We start from the raw sequence: 20,766 nt of genomic DNA on the forward strand, positions 1-20,766 counted from the left end.
AAAACTATCGCCAGTACAGATGAACGCCAGTGAAAGTAAATGCCCTTTGAAAATAAACCCCATTAATAATGAACGCAAGTACATAAGAATACTAGCGGCACAACACTATTACTCCCCAACTTAATCCAACAAGAGGTTTATATCTAATATTCTTTTATGTTAAATAATAGTGTTAATTACTTACTAACCTAGCATGAGCATTATAAACGCCATAATACATTATAACATCAACCCAGCAGAACTTGTATATCCTATATCAAAAAAAATGTTTGAACCATATATAGGCGATAGGAAAATATATTAAAAGTTATAGATCTATTTAATTAATTTTTCTCTAAACTAATTTAATGGTTAGACTGAAAAGAAATAATATAAACTATTTTGCATATAAACTTGGACTGATAATGTAAACAAAAGTTGAGACTCGAACACAATCAGCTGTCGTCTGCAGCTGCCAAGATGTCCGGGAAGACCAACAGGGCCAAGTGTTTAGAGACAGAGATAGAGAGGAGCAGAGAAGAGTCAAACTGGAAGAAGGTTATAGAATTAGCGGAACACCTGAAGGCAAGGAATCAACCTGGTTTAGGTAAGTGGGGTGGAAGTAGAAGGTGACGACGAGCTAAACCCAGGCCAAGGCTATACTCCCCCTCTGATGGTAGCCCGTCACTGAGACTACTCCAGCAGAGGCCAAGGCTATACTCCCCCTCTGATGGTAGCCCGTCACTGAGACTACTCCAGCAGAGGCCAAGACTCTTTTTCTTGCATTACATAATACCTAGAATTCGAATAAATATATAACAAATATGGTGATAGCTTATAAAGTAATAGTTAACATGGAGTACTTGAATCTGCACTACTACTGAAATATAGTTTATCTTTTTCATTACGTAAGTTTAGGTTGTTGGTTCAGTTGATTATTTTAATTGATGTGTTGTAAAAGTTTTGGCGAAGATAGAATATGGAAATCCTAAAATTTAAAACATTTATGGGATCACCAAAAGAATCTCCACCCGTTTATTTCTCCTAAAGGCTAACCTAACCTAACCTAACCTAACCCTCCAAATGGTGTTATAGTGCCTATTATTTAGGTGAACTAAGATCTTCTGGTGATCCCATTTGTGTGACAGAACGGTAATATGTTAGAACACTGACTCATGAGAATGAACAACTTATGGAAGGTTTTCTCAAAGAAAATACTTCAACAATGTTTAGAAATTAAGTGGTGGAGTGGCCACTCCTATACGCATGTTTTTTCTGTACTCACCCCTGAAGATGTGAATTACACGAAAGCGCTTGGGAACTTCGTGTTTTCTTCTTTCCTTGTGGTTATCAGCATATATATATATATATATATATATATATATATATATATATATATATATATATATATATATATATATATATATATATATATATATATATATATATATATATATATATATATATATATATACTGTACAGTATATATATTGTTTGATTTCACTTAAGGAAATGCAATTTTGATCACACAATGTGGGAAGGGCTTTGAAGAGGGAAATTGTGGGGTAAAAGCATGCAAAAAAACTGCCGAAACAAAACCCAATGACTCCAATATCAGTATACAGTAGTAATATCTCTGTTAGCCGGAATCCCTCAAACCCGGAACTCTCCGGGAATTGAAATTTTCTTGGAAAATTCCTAGAAAATTTTCCCGATACCCAGAACATTTTGGGGACGAGGGAGTTTTTTTTCCAAGTTTGAGAGATGAAATTCGAGTGCATTTTCCGTAAATTCTGAGAAAAAATTTCCGGTACCAGGAAAATTCCAGGGATGGGAAATATTTTTCCGGGTTCGAGAGATGATGTAATGGGCAATTTCTGGAACTAACAAGAATATTTTTCCACTCCCCTGAAAATTCCGGGGATGAGTGATATTTTTCCAGGTGCACGAGAGCCGTCTCGTTACCCGGAAATCTCTCATTCCGTGAAGGGCTCTGCACCAATTGTTCTGGCTAACGGAGAGAAACCACAAGGACCTAACCCCCTGATGTGTAAACCTAAACTAACCCAACAAGACAAAACTCGAAAAATACAAATTTCCAACGAAGCACAATAATTTCATGCACACGAGTATCACGTGACATCGACACGTCCGCTGATTGGCTGAGTAAGAAGTAAACAATGCATATCTCTGCGAACTTGTGCTCTCTTCATGAAAAATGTGAAAATAACTTAAAAACTACAAATTTCAGAGGGAAATGCTATGGAGTATTTGGGGTTTTTTTGGCTGTACTGTACAATAATAACAAGTTTTATCAGATAAGAAAGTTTGTCAAATTAGTAATTTAACTTTGTGCATAATTTAAGGTACTGTACAGTGATACATAAGATTTAATAAAATGTATGGGATAAACAGTGAAAATGGCCAGGAAAAAACTTAATTTGTGAAATTGCCGCATTACATTCTCATAGGGACCCTATTTTACTCTCATCCGACCAGAGGATTTGAACCTCTTGCCACAGTGGTGAGAGACAAGCTCACTCCTACTGCCCCACCAACAACATGAATATGAGTTAGCTCAACCTTTTCATGGTGAAAATGACTCTCCAGTTGTATAATAAATCAGAAAACATCAGACCTATGAGTGATGTTTCATCCTGTAAACTCCAGTAATAAAGAGGTTCCGCAAAACTTCACTTATACAGTACTGTACAGTGCCTATACAAAAATTATAAATTTCTTTTATCAGTTGCTGAAAAGGTTATACTGTACCTGTATTTATTAGATTTGTTATTTTCAGTCTTAAAAAATCATATGCATATTTTTCTAACTCAAGTAAACCTTATTAATTTGGGAGGGTAACTCAGATTGTAATAGGTTAATGGAATCACATAAAATTGAATTGATATATTGATTTTTTTCTTCCAGAGACCTTAGCAAACTTCCTCATTGGAGAAGGAAAACTTGAATCATACTTGGAGGAACACCCACCCACAGAGAGCAATATCCCCAAAGCTAAGAATGGTCTGGCTGAGGCACGGAGGTACCTGCACATGTGTATTGGAGAGCCAGCCAAGAAGGTGAGATGGGAAATAAATCTTAAAATTTCTCTGTGTACTGACAGCAATATTACTAACCCATCTTGTATTAACTTTTTATGAAACAGATGAACCTAATCTAACCAAATCTACCAGTTCAGAATAGGTTTGGATGGTGTTTTTCACTTGAAGAATACTAAATGGTGTTCAGTCCTTTTCAAGGTATTCTTTTAACATCAACTATTTTTCATCATGACAAAGGTGATGACTGAAGTAGATATATTTGTATTCTTGTGTGTGTATGTGTGTGTGTTTGCTGAAGATTCAGTTCATCACACAAAACTAGGCACTAATTCGTCTGGTACTGTATTCTCCAATTGACTAAGAAAAGACTAGACAAGCTTTGGGTAGGATAAAATATCATGTTTGGCTATAGAACATTGATTGTTGTATGAGCCATTATGGTGTTGAAATAGCATCAGAGAGGAAAATTCAGAGCCTTTATCCAGAATTAAAGTAAGTACAATTAAGAACTACTGTATAATTAGAATCATGCTTAGGATAATATTCGTCATGCTAAGTTGTGATATATCTGAATGGGCGATGAAATAAAGTGGTGATGTTGTGGTGAATAATGTGGCAGTTGTAACTCATCGGCAGACAGTAGGCAGTGAAGATAACTAATTTACGAAGAGACATCATCAAGGGAGTGTGTGTGTGAGTGCTCTAGGTCCAAATACAGTAGGGATGAATTTTGTGTTATATTGTCATTACTGTATTTAATAAACCAATCATAAAAAAATGAAAATAAGGTTTAGCACAGTGGATCATACAAGCAATTACAGTATTTATGTTTAAGAATTAAACTTAAACCAAAGTAATTGATGCTTTAAACTTCAAAAGATTATTATGAGTATGTTATTATTATTTTTTTTAATATTAATTCTTGAACAGAATAGCTTATTTATTCTTTTAGTTATTACGGTACATGTCAGATTTATGAAAACTGTGCCTTTTAATGTACTGATGTTTCTTTATTCGTGGCATAGGTCAGTCAGCTCATGAAATCTCTGCTTGTGTCTTGATATAAATTAGAACGTGTCTCAGTCTCTACTTATGGTATTTCATTTTTAAACTCCTAATTATCAGCCATTTGGGATAAGATATGAGCGTGTAGTCACTATGTTCATGAATGTAAATGTGAGTTCAAATATACCTGTACAGTGTAAGGTTTTCAAGCTTCAAGTTCCAGAATTCTTGACCCATAAACATGTTCTAGGAAATATAGTCCACTTTGACTCTGATTCATTACAGTCAGCATTGTCTGGTTTGCAATTTGTTGTTGATCTATGATGGGAAATTGTAAGTCACCCACTTAGGAGCAGGAGTCAGTACCTGCTAGTGCGGTGTAAAGGATCACATTTTCTTTCCACTCCTGACTCAAACTCTGTATTTTCTCTCTTGTTTAAATGTGCACTGTTGCATTGCAGTCGGTGATAAATGATCATGTGTTTGTTTAACTGGCATCATTATTATATGTTACTTGTTCATTCTTGTGTAGAAAGTACTTAGCAGACTATTAAGTCATGCATTAAAAAAGATGTTGGCAGAATTGACTACAGTATCATTTATTTTTTCTTGTAAATAAGTAGATGAGTCTTAATGTGAACACATATTCATGTTTAAATCATTTCCTTCAACAGGGAGAGGTAAGATAAGATGGAGCTGTCACCAGCCTCGTATTTCAGTTTGATATCAAAGTAATGATTGTTATGGTATTAACCTTTAATCACAAGTGCAGTATTAGTATTTTTGGTTGAAAATGTATACAGTATTTGGTCCTAGAAAAGCCATCATTGTATCCATATTCCTCTTATGATAAAGTGATCAAATTGACAAAAGTAGTACAGTATAATAGTTCAGTAAATTGTTATATGGATGTTTCATCAGAGAATCAGTGAGTCAGAGCATCGGGGCTTCTTAGTTAATAGATAGTTGCCTCTGACATCATTGGTTAGGATTAAATGTCCATTATTTCTTTTAATTTCCCTAATAATTTGTTTAATGTCGGTCATTATTGTCAGATCTGTTTTTTATGTTGTACCATTAATCTTTTTTATTCTACTTTTTGGTCATTATTGTTTTTGTACATTAGAAAATACTGTTCAAGGATGTCATTGCAATTTTTTGACCAACGGGTTATTGTGGGTAACCTGTGAGATCCGTACCACCAAACACCCCCTAGTGACCAGCGTTAAATCCAGGAGGCCTATTGTGTAATGGCAGGATACACTGTTCAGGCTAAATGTTAGAACACGTTTTCTATTGGAACAACATTTTTCACCTAGATGGTTCTGGGTTGGATGGATTAAATTTGAACCACTGGTCTACTTTGGTCTAGTGATGATTTAGGTCGAGGTTGAAACAATTTGAACACAGAAGCTGAAGTGTTTCATATGTTTTTTAACCATAAGAGAAAATTTCTATACAAACCTTCTAGGTATCCTACTCGATTCCAAATCATAAACACATACCTTTAGCTCTATATGTTCTGCAACTTTCCATGGAGGAAAAATTTTAAGAATACACACTGCTCCAGTTTAAGGTTGAGGTGAATGTGTGAATGATAGGAAAACATGACTTCAAGTGGTTCATAGGCATGTTATATTGTAACAGTAAGAGTAAAGAGACAGAACCATATGAAGAGAGACTTAATTTGCTTTTGTTATATGCCTTTAAAATACATTGATCCTGTGTTATTAATGAGTTAAATAAAATATCTTCATTACAATCCTGTAGTACATGATTGAAGAAATTTTGCCTTGTCTGTGGCTTGTTGATGAGGATTATCTTTCAAATAAATACTGGAAAGAAGCGAGTGGTGTTCCTCAGCTAAAGTTTTTGTCTTTAAGTATCTTAATGAAGAGCCTGACAATCCAAACTGTATGGCTTTTGGAAATAAATAAGATCAGCACAATCTGTTCGAAAAATTGTAATCCCTGATTGACTCTTACACTATCTTTAGTGCCAGGGGACCTCCACAAACCATCTCCTAACTGGTTAAGAGTCTCACAGGCTTGTTGCAATGACCCATAAGTCATAATTTAAGAATTGTCCTAAGAAATACCATTTGATGACTGAAGAAAAGAAGATTGGCCTAGTTTCCTCCTTCCTCCCTTGGCAGGATCACAAGTGGGCAGAAACTGAGAGAACTTCTTTATAAAACTGAAGAAGAGGGTTTGAAGCTTGTTTGTTACTACAGTCAAAGGAGTTTTATCTCTTAACCTGAATCTTCATTGGACCTAAGTCAGCCATTGTTTCAAATGGTTTTTCTCAACCCTGAGCCATCTGGATAAAAATTGCTATTTAATCTAAAAACATTTCATGTGCGTGCATGCATGCATGCATGCGTGTGAGTGAGATAAACGGTTTATCAATAGAGTTGCAGCCGGTGGCTGAAAATATACAGACTTACATTTGATTTAGACATAATGATATAATATGCATTGAATACATTTACAAGGCTGTACAGAACATAAATCAGGAGTTGTTTATTATTTTAACAATAGATGGGATGGCGCTATTCTTATATCTATTGGTGTGGGCTATTATGGGCTGAATTTTGTTGTAGTGGCGGACTGCGGGAGGTGGGCGGGGGGTTGCCAGTGGCAGGAGGTGGTGATGACGAGGGTGGTGCATTAGTTGGCTGCCAAACCTTTCCAGTGCTTGGTGGTGGAGGTCACTGAGGGATGGCATTTCCAGGGTGGAGAGAGCGTTGGTGTAGCCAGAGTATTCTGCGCCGAGCATGATTCTGCAGGCCCTTTTCTGTGTGTGTGTTTGTGTTTTTGCTTAGATAATATATCCTGTCATTAAGCAATAGACCCCGTCATTTAAAGGGTATTTAAGAGTATAGATCTTGCAGGTCACTCCAGTTGGTTATGAAGTAGAATCCCTATGTCAGTCCCTCTTGTTATTTAATTCTCTTATTAGTCAGAATTTGTATTACTGTACTGGTATTCCTGCAAAATGGTCAGTGTAAAAAAATACCACTTACAAAACTGCAGACCTTTCTTTTTCAGGCTACATGAATCAACTGAACCAATCCTAACCTAACCAACTTCACTTTTCATTGTTAGGTTAGATTTGGATCTGTTTAAAAATAATTAGACAATCTAGCCTGTGGTATTTTGATAACACTGGCCACCTTCTGGTCTCCCAAGTACAGAACTGACTTTAAAAATCCGTGATGAGTTTGATGACCCATCTGTTATTATGAAGAATGAGTTTTCCTCTCGATATATTTTGTCAATGTCACATTCAGTATCAAAGAGGAATTTAGTACTGCTTTTCATTTCTATTAATGTGTAGATATAATTGTTGCACCATCACTTATATACGTGTTGCACCTCTTGAAAGTTACAAGCCAATGGAGCAGGAGCTGAAATTTTGATATCATCTTACTTGACGATTGTTATCTAATGTTGGTACAATTTTTTGTTTAATTTTATCAATACATCATCATATTTCCACTAGAATTGAGATTTTTATTGGACATTGATTAGTCCAAGAAGGCTCTGGGTTATCAGTAAGTAATGGAAGATTTAGCATCACCTGTAGACCTGGGGAGCTGGGCCTTATGAGCTATACTGTAGTACAATAGTTGTTGTTATTTAGTAAGTTACCATAACATAACACCTTTGATGTTCTGTAACTACAGTTTGCAAAAATAGTGTGACTAGTTTCACTCCTAATTTCCATATACCTCAGATACGAGTTGGCTTTTGTTCGTCAGATTGTTTGAATTATTATGGGCGGTTTGTGAACACGATATTCTTGCTTTTGTCATATGTTAATGCTTAGTGTGCACTAGAGCATTTTTTCTCAAAAAGCTTATGCTTCTGTGGGTGAAAGATCGTCGTTACAGTTGCATCCTGGCAAAATGTTTATGCTCACAAATATTTAAACTTTCAGGATTTATGTATGTTCATAGTACTGTAGAGTACTGTACTTGACACTGCAGTATTATAATGAACAAAATGTGTGCATCTTTAATAACGAATTCTGTTGTGTCTGACCTCGATGAAAGGATCTATAAGACCTACAGTTTAATATTTTATAAAATATACTGTCTGGTGAAAATTGAATATGAATACAGTACTGTACTGTATATAGGGACAGTCACCAACAAAACCGGCACCCCCTCTCCTTGCTCTATACTGAACCTGAAGCCAATAAAACATTTTCAGTGAAGCATTTCAGTCAGGTTCATGTGTGGCACAACAGATGGCACAGTACAGTACTGTAAAAGTCTAAAGTGAGAGAATGAGAGCAATCTTTGTTGAGCACAATCCTTCCTTGCCTTCCCGTCTCTCCCATCCCTATACAGTACTACACCTAATTTTCCTCTCTTCACTCTGCCTCCCTTCCCCCAACCCCCTCCTTCTCCTCCCTTCAGACTTTACTGCACTATCAGTTGTGCCACACAAGGGCCTGACTGAAATGCTTCATTGAAAATGTTTTATTGGCTAAAAATTGTCTTACATATCATTTTATATAAGTTTTGTGGTAGAATTTTTTCTTAGGAACATATCTTCACTGGTGTATACAGGAACGAAAGTCAGTGGGAAATTTGCATTCAAGATACATAATTTTGGTGTGCGAAGGGTTGCCTGTAGTGAACTTTATTAATTAATTTCCTGTTGGTCATACCAGTTACCAAAATTATAAGAGAATTATAAGAGTGTACTGTATGTAAAATAGAAGGGTTGAGCAAATATTATATAGGGGGGGGCAGTAATGACTGGAGAGCGCAGTGTCATGTGATGTTTGGAGTCTGTTGTGTTGCTGGTGGATGATGCTAGGTTATGTTACATACATGACAGGGGTAAACCAGATACTGTATATAAACCCAAATGTTACACTAGTATGAATGAATGAAGAGGAAAGGTGTTTGCATGTACGTATGTGCTCTTAATTCAGGTCACTGCATTAAGTGGGAAAAGGCTTGAGTAAAAGCAAAGTTATAATGATGCCAGTAAATGAAAATAGCCAATTCATTATGTTTTTGTAAATATCCTTTACAAAATTAAGCACTTGGAAGCACTAAATAAATGTGGTGATCACAGGTGGTGGGGGAAAGTGGTTCCTCAGCAGTATAAGGATGCGTGTTTAAGGTCAATACAGTTCTTTTTCCCCCTGGGTTATTTTTAGATTGTAAAAATGCATACTGTTAAATTCCCATACAGCATAAACTAGTACTACATTATTTACTTTGTTTGTGGCCAACCTGTATTAAATGAAAAAACTTGGGAGAGTAAGAAAAATATATCTACCCGTACATCGTATAAAGCTAATGAAACAAAATTTTAACTTTAAACACTAGTATAATGCAACAACTTTACTGGGGTTTTTATTTACTATGGATCAGATTGGAGAATATGGGCACAGGCCATCTGGTGACATTCCTAAAAGTTAGAAATACAGAAATTGTTTCCAGGTGCTTATTTTAAATTAGTTTCATATTGTAAGTAAGTGTGCTGCACTACAATGAAGATACAGTATTTTAAGTTTTCAATTAGTTCATGAAAAATATCAACAATACTTACAAAATAATGGTTTGGGGAACTTAACAGAATTTACTCCGGAGTTCACATTTAAGTTGTACTGTATTTGTTAGTTTGGTTGTTGAGTGAATGAAATAGTCACCTTCTGCTTTCTCATTTAAGAAATAATAATGCTGAACATTTTTAGACGAAGATTATTTGGTAGTATCGTATCTGTATCCAGGTACTGTTCATTACTATTTACAGTGGCAGCAGCAGCAGAATGAGAGATAGAGAGAACACAGTGAGAAGTAAGGATGTGGGGGAGGAATTTAGATCAATATGGAATCTGAAAATAACAGTGAAACTATTAGTGTGAGGCCAACTACACCATCAGCATGTATACTGTACTGTACCGGTAATAAATTTCTATTTCCTGCACGAAAAGCTGACTTATATTAAGATGCTGTTCATTTAATTGGGTTATTTTGTTGTCATCATTAGAATTGACTGGATTTTTTTCCTAACTTGTATTCAATCGGTGCCAGTCTTGCAAAACTTGCTTAGCCCCTTTGTTACAACGGCTTGCTCTAGAAGTTCAGTTGAATATGTAGTACAGTACAGTATTATCATCATACATGTGTTAGATCCACCCAGGCAGGCGGTAAGGTGGGGGTAAAGCAGAGTTGGTTAATATTTCTCTTACTAATAAACTAAAATGTACACTATTAATCCATGCAGGTGTTTGTAGGTAAAACAATAAGCTTTTGATAAGGAATGACAAATTGAGAAAAAATAACTCAGTCTTACCAACCTAGAGGTAGTATTGTGAACAGGTTAAGTCATGCATGGCTTTCACTTATATTTGATGTACGTTTGTATGCCTAATGTGTGTGATCATCTTGTGAAATAGATGTTGTATGACTCTAGTTCACCTGTGGCTACGTCATAGCACCGCTGCTTCTGGTAAATTTGTGGGATACTTTATTGCGTACAGTACTTGGTGCAGCAGTAAATATATACTGTACTGTACTGTACTGTACTTTGGGTAGAAGAAAATAAGCTGTGCTCTGTATTGTAATTGTTCCTCTTGTTGTTGTTGGGTATCACAGTAAGTTCAAGACTAGCACTTAGGATATTTGGAAGTACAGTTTTCTGGGCACTGGTTAGTCTTGGCTGTCACAGTCAGACATAACTGAAAGACATTGACTTCTAACTATTGTCATCCCTCAAAAATTTCCTTGCTTCTAATTTTTCCAAAACTATTAAATAATCATTGTTGTGTAATTTCTTAGCCTATTTCCTGAATAATCTATATGAGATATTGATATTGTGTTCCAGTAGTTTAGGTTGATCTGATGATAATGCAACACAGTACTGTACAGAGGAAACCTAATCCACTCATGCACATTCAAAGTTTTTATATATTCAAAGAAATTTTTTTTTGTAAAATGTAAGACTGTAATTTAATGCTTAGAAAAGGTCATATTTTGAATCACACCTTTCACTATCCACAGTACTGTATAGTTACTGAAATGACTTGGGACTTGAATGTCATGGAGAGTAAGTTGTATGGACCTTATTGTTCTTGACACAGCTTTTGTGGGAAAATTTTAGTACTGGGCTACAATAAGAGGACACCGTTGATTTGTTTTAAATCAGTGTAACTATTTTTATGCTAATAATGTTAAGCATACTGTCTAGGGTGTTTTTATAATGTACAGTCAGTGTCATGTTGTCCTTCAGTAAAGTGGTATTGTACTTGTTACTGCAGAATCTCTTCAAGGATGCAGTTACTGACGTTTTTGCTCATTGGTATTAACACAGCTTAAAACATCTGCATCTGTGTACATTATTTTCTTATCTACAGCCTCAAGTTTTTCTTTCCCAAAATTATTCATATTCAGTAATCATTCTTAATTTATAAAGAAAATAGAGAAATAATTTAGATTGTCATTAAATAATTTTCTTTCTCACAATGGTGGTAGCTGGAGGTGTCTCTAGATGCCCTGCTGCTGCTCTCCAAGCTGGAGTATGCCATGGGAGACTATGAAGGTGCTCTGGGTCGACTCGCAGCCGCGGGCCTTGACCAGCTGACAGAGAAGGCCCTCCCCACCAGGTCGCTCAGAATTGTGGCCGAGTCCTACGCAATAAAGGGTGGGACACACCGCTCATAAATTGTTTTGTGTTATTGCTGCTGTCAGGCTTAATATTCCATGTTATTTGATGGTTAATGGATTGACTAGTAAGGAATTAATTTCATAGCATTCCTTTAGGACCTTCATGCAGAAGATATTCATGTATACTGTAAAGTAATTTTAATTTATTAACAAATGGAATGTGAGATATATAGCAGCATGCACATGTCTGATGTACTTAGCACATTTGCCTACCTAGAATGAATATCCTGTGCAAGTGGAAGTGTATCTAACTTGTGTTTTTGTTGTCATTAACGTTCATGGAATTTTGGCATACTGTACCGGTATTTTTCTGTAATATGTTTGCATATCCCAGTACTGTACAGTATTTTGATAGCAATTCTTTTTATTTTTCCAGTAATTATGAGTATTTAACCTCTTATTTTACATATTATGATGAAAATTTTCAGAAAACCATCGACATTTTGTTATTTAGAATGCAGCTAATCCCTGACCTTTTGCTTTTGTGACTTTTATCTCAATTTTATATGTACTGTACTGAAAGAAAGTTAGTCATCTATTGTTTCTTGATAATTTCCGTCATCTCTTCAGGACTATGCTCGGCGCCTCAACCCAGAAACAGCAAGTATCATTTTGGAGAGAGAATATATTAAACTAGCTTATGTTCTAGCTTCTTCTGTGTATGTGATGTACTGATAGTCTGTGTGGCAAATAGCAAAGAGTGCTTTTTAGAAGACGTCATGTAATCCCTTGTTAAGGAAGTCTTCCATAGATACCTGTACGCTATCACTCAATCAAGGAACCAGAATAATATTTTGAATGATGTACTGACTACTGTATTTAGATTGATTATCATGGTTACAGCAACTATTAAACTAACAAGTTACAGTATGAAGTCATTAAGTTTATGTATATTTTCTTTGGAGATTGATTTTTATGATAAACTAATGGCAATGATTAGTACCTTTCTGATTACCAATATCTTCAGAGAGTTATGGAAATTTTGGTTTGTCTGGGTTCACTTTAATGAAGGGACTTGTTGAAAAAGGTGTGAATAACCATTGGAATTTGTAGACTATGAGCCAACAAAAGTAGACTACTGTATAAGGCAACAAAAATAGACTATGAGCCAACAAAAGTAGACTATGAGCCAACAAAAAAAGACCTACTTTGGATGTACTGTATACTGTATGTTGAAAGTTTTAGTTTTTATTAATAGGATATTAGAGGCCTCACCTAACTTGACCAGCATTAGGATGGACATACAGTATAGGAATCTGTATTAGTCTCTTGTTTTTATCATTAACTGAAACATTCTTACATACACTACACCCAACAAATGTATTAATTCTATGGCTTTTGTTTACGGTAGAGAAGGGGGCAAGACAAACCTTTACTGGGGAGTTATCAGAGATGTAGATATAGTACAGGGGTATCTTAGGTATCTTAGTTCTAGTAGTCACAGTGTGTAATGGATGTACTGTACATAGTCCACCAGTATATAGATATTGTAAAACTCTACTGCTCTTTCTTCCATTGTTGATAGTATTCTTGGCAATTTGTATCACTATACTTTCTCCATTAGATATTTTTTTTCTCTGTCACTGTTCTGTATATGTTGTTCCACCATTTTTCTTCTTCTCTCTGATCTCTTGATAAACTCTGTGGTGTATACATGCTGAGACTGTCAACACTTTCATTACACATTCTTGTTTCTTATTGAATCCACCTGTGATAGTTGTTACTGGGTCCTTACGTGAGTTCCAAACCATTACAGTATTCAGGATGGTGTGAAGACTTTGAGGAATATTGTTAGATCGTTGATATCTTGAACTGTGAAGGCGCTGAGGACATGTTTTGAGTGTTTTTATATTATTTCTCATGTGCCATCCTCTTGTGAATATAGAAAAAAAAGTATACCTGATCTTGTTAACTAGATAATGAAGCTTCACATCCCAAACATTGATCTTTAGTAAACATCTAGAAATTCAAGGTGTAGGTGGATAAAGTAGTGTTAACTGCATTATCTAAATTCTTATTAATAGGTCTCTGGGTACAGTATTTGGATTTCATTATGGTTAGTAACTAAACCTGATTTAAAATAGGGAATATAGATATTAAATGGGTCTCAAACAATAAACTGTACCTGTACTCACTTTCTGGTTGTGCCGCTCCTTGATATTTAAAACACTGATTTTATATTTTTGGATGTAAGATGTTCCCATTATTATTCAGAGTAAATATTAAGATTCTGGTTCCTTGGATATTTTTTTATTTTAGAATCATTACCATTGTGGTTTATTTGGGTGATGGGATTATACAGTTTCAAATAAATCAGACTTATAAATCGGAAAGTTATTATAAATGAGGTGGTAGTGTGCTCGTATCATCTGGAAGACTCGGCAAATTTGCTTGCTGTTGTACAAGGGAGTTTCAGCATGAATTGTTGCAAAACGTTGAAGTGAAATGCCGAGGTATATATTGTAGAGAGTTCCGTAGAGGTCATCAGTATTGTCCAGCATGACTTGTCTTTACCATAAGTTTTGTGTGTCTGGAGGATACAAAGAGCAATGATTCGTTTGCTTTCTTTTAATATCAGTAATGATTGCTTTGCAGGAATCAATGTCCTGATCATCAAATAGTGAAACTTAACAAAGACTTTTTTGGATTATATTGATTAAATCTGATGGTAGTTGATATAGCAGACAATGGGGATATGTGTATTTGGTAAGGATATTGAAATATTTAATATAGTAAAGAATTATTTTTATAGTTTGTGTAGTACAGTATTTTTAAATTGAATTGTTTAGATAGTTTGCACTTAGATGAGACTTTTATTCGATAGACAAAACAGTCGGTGTTAAAAATATACCACAAACAGGACCACTAAACCGTTTATTTTTCGAACGATATTGAACCAAAACTTCTGTAGTTGGATTGTTAGGTAAAGTTTGTGGTATAACTGTCCTGTGTTTGGTGCTTCACAACATTGGCTGTCTTGTGTCCTGTAAAGGGTCACACAATGCACTAGATAACCTCAACCTCCTCCTCCACCGATTTGGTTCTGAAAATTTGTACTGTATGTATTGATAATTTGACTGAAATATAATAAAGTATTGGTATTTAAGTATTTTTTAAAGTATCATAATTAGCAGTATTTTGATCGTGAAGAATTCTGATTTTCTTGCAATCCTGTTGACAACAGAATTAAAATGTCAGAGGCGTAACTTCTTTCTTGGTTATATGCTTTTTGCAACTTTTCCCTGAAAGTTGAGGGGCTCACCAGCCAGTCATGCACAAAAAAATTGTTAGCACTGCATTTGTAGAAAATGTGTTGTATATTGTATGATGTATTTTATGTTGGATAAAGTTAATGTATGTTTATGTATTTGTTGTATGTATTCAAGTACAATAAATGTGGTACAGTACTGCTTATAACTCGAAGGTGGGGGAGGTTGATTTTGGTCTGAAAATTCTAGGATATTCTGCTGACCATCTTAAAATTCAGTTAAAAAGTTGGAATAAAAACTTAGGCTAAACAAGATACGAGTAAACTTCATACTTAGGAATGTTTGGTATATTGATGCTGTTGATCAGAAGTGAGGACGACAGTGATGTTGAATTAGGGAACGTCTTCATCAGTAATTACCTGAGAATCCAGCTTACTAACAATCATGGTAGCGTGAGTCACACGGGGTTTCAGTGTTAGCTTTTTTTTTCTCAAGGCCATCAGTGATAGGTTAAACAAGGACAGACTTATGCCAGTAGCAGTGATTGCCATCTTGACATGGGTCTGTTAGGAGGTAGCAAGGCCATGAACATCCCAAATCTAGGATCTGCTATTATTTTGTCAGAAACAAAACCTTTTTACTCAATTTACATTTTATCATTCATGGAGAGAATTACATTTTATGAGGTGACCTAAAATGTAAACAAAGTGTAACCAAAAAGGTAAAATGTATAAAGTTTTCACTTTAATAAGTCCTTTAGTTTGAGGCATAAACGTTCAATATATGTATATTTGATACTGTACCTCAAAAGGGCAGCTGCATAAAGGAAAGCAAGGAAATTGGAACTTAAACAAATTCTTGTTTCATTTACATGTAGTATAATAATTAAAAGAACTGTCACTATAGGAGGCTTCTCAGATAAACTGTATCAGTGTCAGGACTGTCTTTTTATGAATCAAAAATTCTCAGCATAACCCTTGAGAAATGGGAGTAAAAAGTCTTCATTGTTGTTTCTTGCAATTAACTTGAAAATCATTGGAAAGCAAATTTATTACTCGCAAGCATATGTGAGTTTGTGTTCATGAGTGAGAGAGAGGGGTGTGTGTGTGTGAGCTTGTATTTTTGTGAGCACATGTACAGTTACATCCACATGGACGTACTACAGCCTGGGAGTGTGTGAAGGTTTGGGTACAAGATGTGGCATCACAGCACCATAGTCTTAGACATGAAACCGTGGATTACCCAGTTTGTCAGTTCCCCGTAGTTCACTCCAAGTCATTCGGTCGTTGCTACACAACAAAGCTGCATATCTGTTTGCCTCCTTTATTGTTTGTATCTTATTGCAAACAGGGTAATTTGTCTGTTTCATGCCCATTTATACAGTGCCACATCTTATACCTGAGCCTTCATACACTCCCTGGCTGTGATACGTTCATGTGGAGGCAGTACTGTATTGTATTGTCATAAAATGCACATTCATATGCATACAGTATATGTGTGCTTGCATGTGTATATGTGTTTTTCAGTTTGTAGGTTGATCTGTATTCATGTAATTATTTTAGTGGTGTAACTGGAAATAATAAGATGGGTACATCATGATAAGGTTGGTGGAACACTGGGAATGAAGGAGTGTGAGAGTGGATGTTAATTTAGATAAGTATGAGGCATCTTGTAATGTAGTTGTTAGTAAAACATTCTAGGTCACAGAACCATCAAGGTAGAGTGTAAGAAATAATAATAGGGTGATAATAAATACTACAGTATATGCAGTTGTATTTGGTAGGCATTATTATACCTTGATATATTTAATATAAATTATATCATATTGTCAAAAGACAGAATGAATTAATACTGTAATATCAAAGAGCGCTACTGTAGGATGTTCCACAAGTTAGGTGCTGAGAGGAGCTGCTTCTCTCTACTCCTGCATGATGCATAGCAGTAAGTGCATCTCGGGTGTTGATTGATAAAAGAATTATAACATAGTCTCCAAATAAGTAGACTTTTTAATTTGTTTCATAAAATAATATTGCATTTTGTGGCATGAATCAAGTTTGCTGATAGGTTATTAACTTGCTTGACTAGCCTGTTATATTAAGATACATTGAGATAATATTATAAGAGTTTGGTAATGTGAATGAGGGTATTTTGTTAAATACTGTACTGTATTTTCATGAGAATTCACTTTTTTTGTGATTGTAGGACACTAACTGCTTGACTTGCTAGGTAATGCAGGTATTGTGAATGAAGTTACAGAACAGCATTTTGTTAATTATATTTACATACAGTATTAACTTGTGTCATTGTTAATAACTTGATTTGTTAGGTGATGCAGAAGATGTGTGTCAGTAACAATATATTTATTATCTTTTGGCAATGTGAATGAAGGTATTTTGTTGATTATTTTATTTACCCAGTACTGTATGTACATGAAAGGCCATTTTTTTCACCTGTCTTACATATTATTTAGGAACCACTTTGTTATCATCATCATCAATCACACCAAAACAAAAAGCTCAGTGTTGTGCATAAATCTAAATTTTGATGAAACATGACATCATGGTTAGACCAAAGAGTGAAGACGTGTTAATACAGTACCAGAGAACAGTGCAAGAAACTGTAACCTTAGGGCTAAGGGGGTTTGACCCAGACCTTAACAAGAACTGTATTACAATGAAGGTCAGGTTACATGAACCATTAGCTAAAAAAAAAATTCATACTAGAGCTCTGTTGTTTTGGGGGTGAAATATCCACAAAGATTGTATTTTTAAGCCTCCATCTGCCACAGGGTGTTGGGAAGCACCACAGTCAAGTCTATAAATCAAACATCAACACCACATGAAGGTGAATAGAGAATTTTCTAAAGTGTAGCTCTTCTATCTGTGTAGTGGATACAGCGCTCGCTGCAAATTTTAATAAAGTGAGTCTTTGTAAATGGAGGGATGCCTGTAGTCTTATTATATTTTCTTTTATTCTGTTCACAAATGGTTTTATTGTTTTGTCTGTTATTTACCAAATTAATTATTACATACGTAGTTAATATTACAGATCATTGTGCAAATAACTTTGTTATATTTTCCTTTTTTAATGATTTTAAGTACCGGTACTTAAACAACTGGGTTCTAGTGATTATGGTACCCATTTTATATTACTGTACTGTATGCATTTATCTGTGTCGTACTTTATTATATGACATGACCCGGGTAGGTGGGTAGTCTTTGATTACCTCAGAGAGTTGTGACCCTGCCTATGGGTTGGTGTTGGGAAGAGCATCCAGCTGTAACACTTTGCTTCAATATTCATGATGGCAACCAGGTCACCAAAGCTGTGCCCATCCCTTGGTCTCTGCTGCACTTTATGGGCTGGTGCCCTGGGTTTGTGGTGGTAAGCAGGGGGACCTCATTCTGGTCTTACCCAACAGCTGCCATCAGGTACTGGTAATCACAGCTAACTCATGCAAGTGTGGAAAATGACCATAAAACGTTGATGATGGCAATATACAGGGTGTTTACGTTATCATTTTGGGCCCTTAGGCATTTGGAACATTTTATATAAACACTGAAGACAAACCCATGAATCATTTGTTGTTTTAATTTGTAAGATTCAGAACATAAAGACACATACAGTACGGTACAACAGTATTTGGTTTGAACCTCATCTTCTTGTACAGTATACAGTATTTCATTACTGTACATTTATTTCTTATATCATACTTATTTTTGATAAATGGATCATGCTATATTGTATGCAGATTTAATATTCTGTACAAAATTGTTATGTCCAGTAGTTTAGAAATACTGTATGTCTTTAGTTTATTGTTTCACTTATTTCATTATGTGGCAACAGGTGACACATTTGTTCTGTTTCTTTGTATAAGATTACTGAATCCCTGTAATACTTAGTAAATGTGGCGATATGTAATAACTGTAGTACAGTACCTGTATTTAGAACCAATTCATGTGCCAAACACTTCTTCATAAATATGATCTGGGTTGTGGGTCGAGAAAAAAAATGTGTACGAGTCTGGTGATGTAGACAGCTGTGTAAGGGTATGGGCAGCATTGAGTATATATTCTCTCTTTTTCTGGAGTAAAGGAGTTATATGTAGGGACTGTTTGTGGAGATTAAGACCTTATTATTTAATGCTTTGTACTACAGTATTACATGTGCGGAGTTCTTGCTGGAGTCAGGTTTATCTTATAATTTACCATATTGTCCTCAGTCTGTGGGGAAATTAAATTTATGATTATGCAGAATAAATAGATTGTTCGCCATTCTAGAATATGATTTTTGTTTTTAAGGTGCTACTCTGTTGATTACTATATATGTGTATAGTAATATTTTCAGGATAATATGTTGGAAATTACGGTAGTGAAAAAGTTGATCATCTTTATTTGTTACTGCAAAAATGATTTTTTGCACCTGATTATTGATGCATGTCCATTTATTCCTTGAAAGAATGGCCTCATAGTACAATAGTAGGAGTACAACAGAAACTGCCATAATGCTTGTTTCATTTTTTGAGTACAGTACCCTGTATAATGAGAACATCATATGCCTAAAGGATGTAAGGAAAGCCATGTTTATTTCTGTTTTCAAGCTTGATTGATTTTTTAAAGTTGATTTGTGTATTTACAAATAGATACAGTACTGACAAAGTTGAATTGGTATACTGTATATCAAAACCCTAGGATACTGAATTACCAGGTAGACAGTTAGGTAAATGAAACACTGTACTATAGTATATTTGAATATAGTACCATAGTTGATATACTGTATAGGATCAGTTTATACAATATTTTGGCTTTAAAAGAAAAAGAAAAAATCTTAATGTATTTCCTAAAGTGGTTACAGTCATTATACACAACAGTAAGAAACAGAACTGGCCTCTTGAGCTTATATATTGTACTGACTGGTAGAGGACCTGGCTTTATTATACTGACTGGTAGAGGACCAGGCTTTATTATACTGACTGTACATAGAGATAGAAATAATCATAGCATAATGGTCTTTTTCTATAAGTCATAGTGCTCACCCAAGAAACAATCACAGTTCACATGTATTTGTTCCTCAGTAAATCATGCACTTGATGTATTGGTATATTTGCTGTGACTAATATAGAATATGTTAACACTACCGGTATGTAAAATCCCGTTGTTTCTTGTGGTTTTTTTTTTTTTTTACCTAAGAGGAATTTCATCATCATCTAATGCTATACCTCTACTGTCAATGATGTAAATGGGATACTTTATATGACTGTTAGTCCATAGTGGAAAGAAAAAATAATTTAGGTATACAATTTATCATCTCACTTACAGTCTTAGCTATGAAATGTGTTATGACTGATTTCTTCTTATGTTGCTTGATGAAGCGTAAGGACAGCCACCTAAACTTGCCCCTCCCTTTCAGGTTTGTGCTCTGAGAAGGCCCCACTTCCAAACAACAGCAAGTTCCAGCGGGCAGAGAAAGCAGAGAAGATGATCAAGTGTTTTGAATTAGCAGGGGACCTGACTCTCCTTTACCTACAAGAACAGGATAAACTCTCCTCTACACCATCCACACATTCCTTACAGTCTTTGCCAGCATCAAACACCACAGGTAATAATCTCACATCTCTGTAAGCATTTTTTAATAACTGATTTTTTTTTAATTGTTATTTAATTATATTAGCCTAAAAATTTCAACATAATCAGTTGACATGCAAGATTTCCCCTGTTTTATCTGGACAGAAGCAGGACTTAATTTAGCAACATTTGAGTTAACACTGGTGCTTAATTAGTTGCATGTTTAAGCAGTAATTATCATCAACTGGCTACAG

General features: G+C 35.1%; 1 protein-coding gene across 6 annotated transcripts in view; it reads left to right on the forward strand.

Moving 5' to 3' along the window:
- Positions 1-409: 409 nt before the first annotated feature.
- LOC121859996 (tetratricopeptide repeat protein 7B-like) overlaps positions 410-20,766 on the forward strand; it is a 108,124-nt gene continuing 87,767 nt past the window's right edge. For 2 of the 6 annotated variants that reach the window (XM_042357001.1, XM_042357004.1), the window contains exons 1-6: positions 410-586; positions 2,908-3,059; positions 4,721-4,726; positions 11,548-11,716; positions 12,310-12,339; positions 20,358-20,546. In XM_042357001.1, coding sequence (XP_042212935.1) covers positions 460-586; positions 2,908-3,059; positions 4,721-4,726; positions 11,548-11,716; positions 12,310-12,339; positions 20,358-20,546 — 673 coding nt within the window. In that variant the 5' untranslated portion in view covers positions 410-459. The remainder of the gene's footprint in view (positions 587-2,907; positions 3,060-4,720; positions 4,727-11,547; positions 11,717-12,309; positions 12,340-20,357; positions 20,547-20,766) is intronic. The other 4 variants (XM_042357006.1, XM_042357005.1, XM_042357002.1 and 1 more) reach the window with 4 other exon arrangements.

This window comes from Homarus americanus, unplaced genomic scaffold (assembly GCF_018991925.1).
Source record: "Homarus americanus isolate GMGI-L3 unplaced genomic scaffold, GMGI_Hamer_2.0 scaffold38393, whole genome shotgun sequence".
Classification (NCBI taxonomy): domain Eukaryota; kingdom Metazoa; phylum Arthropoda; class Malacostraca; order Decapoda; family Nephropidae; genus Homarus; species Homarus americanus.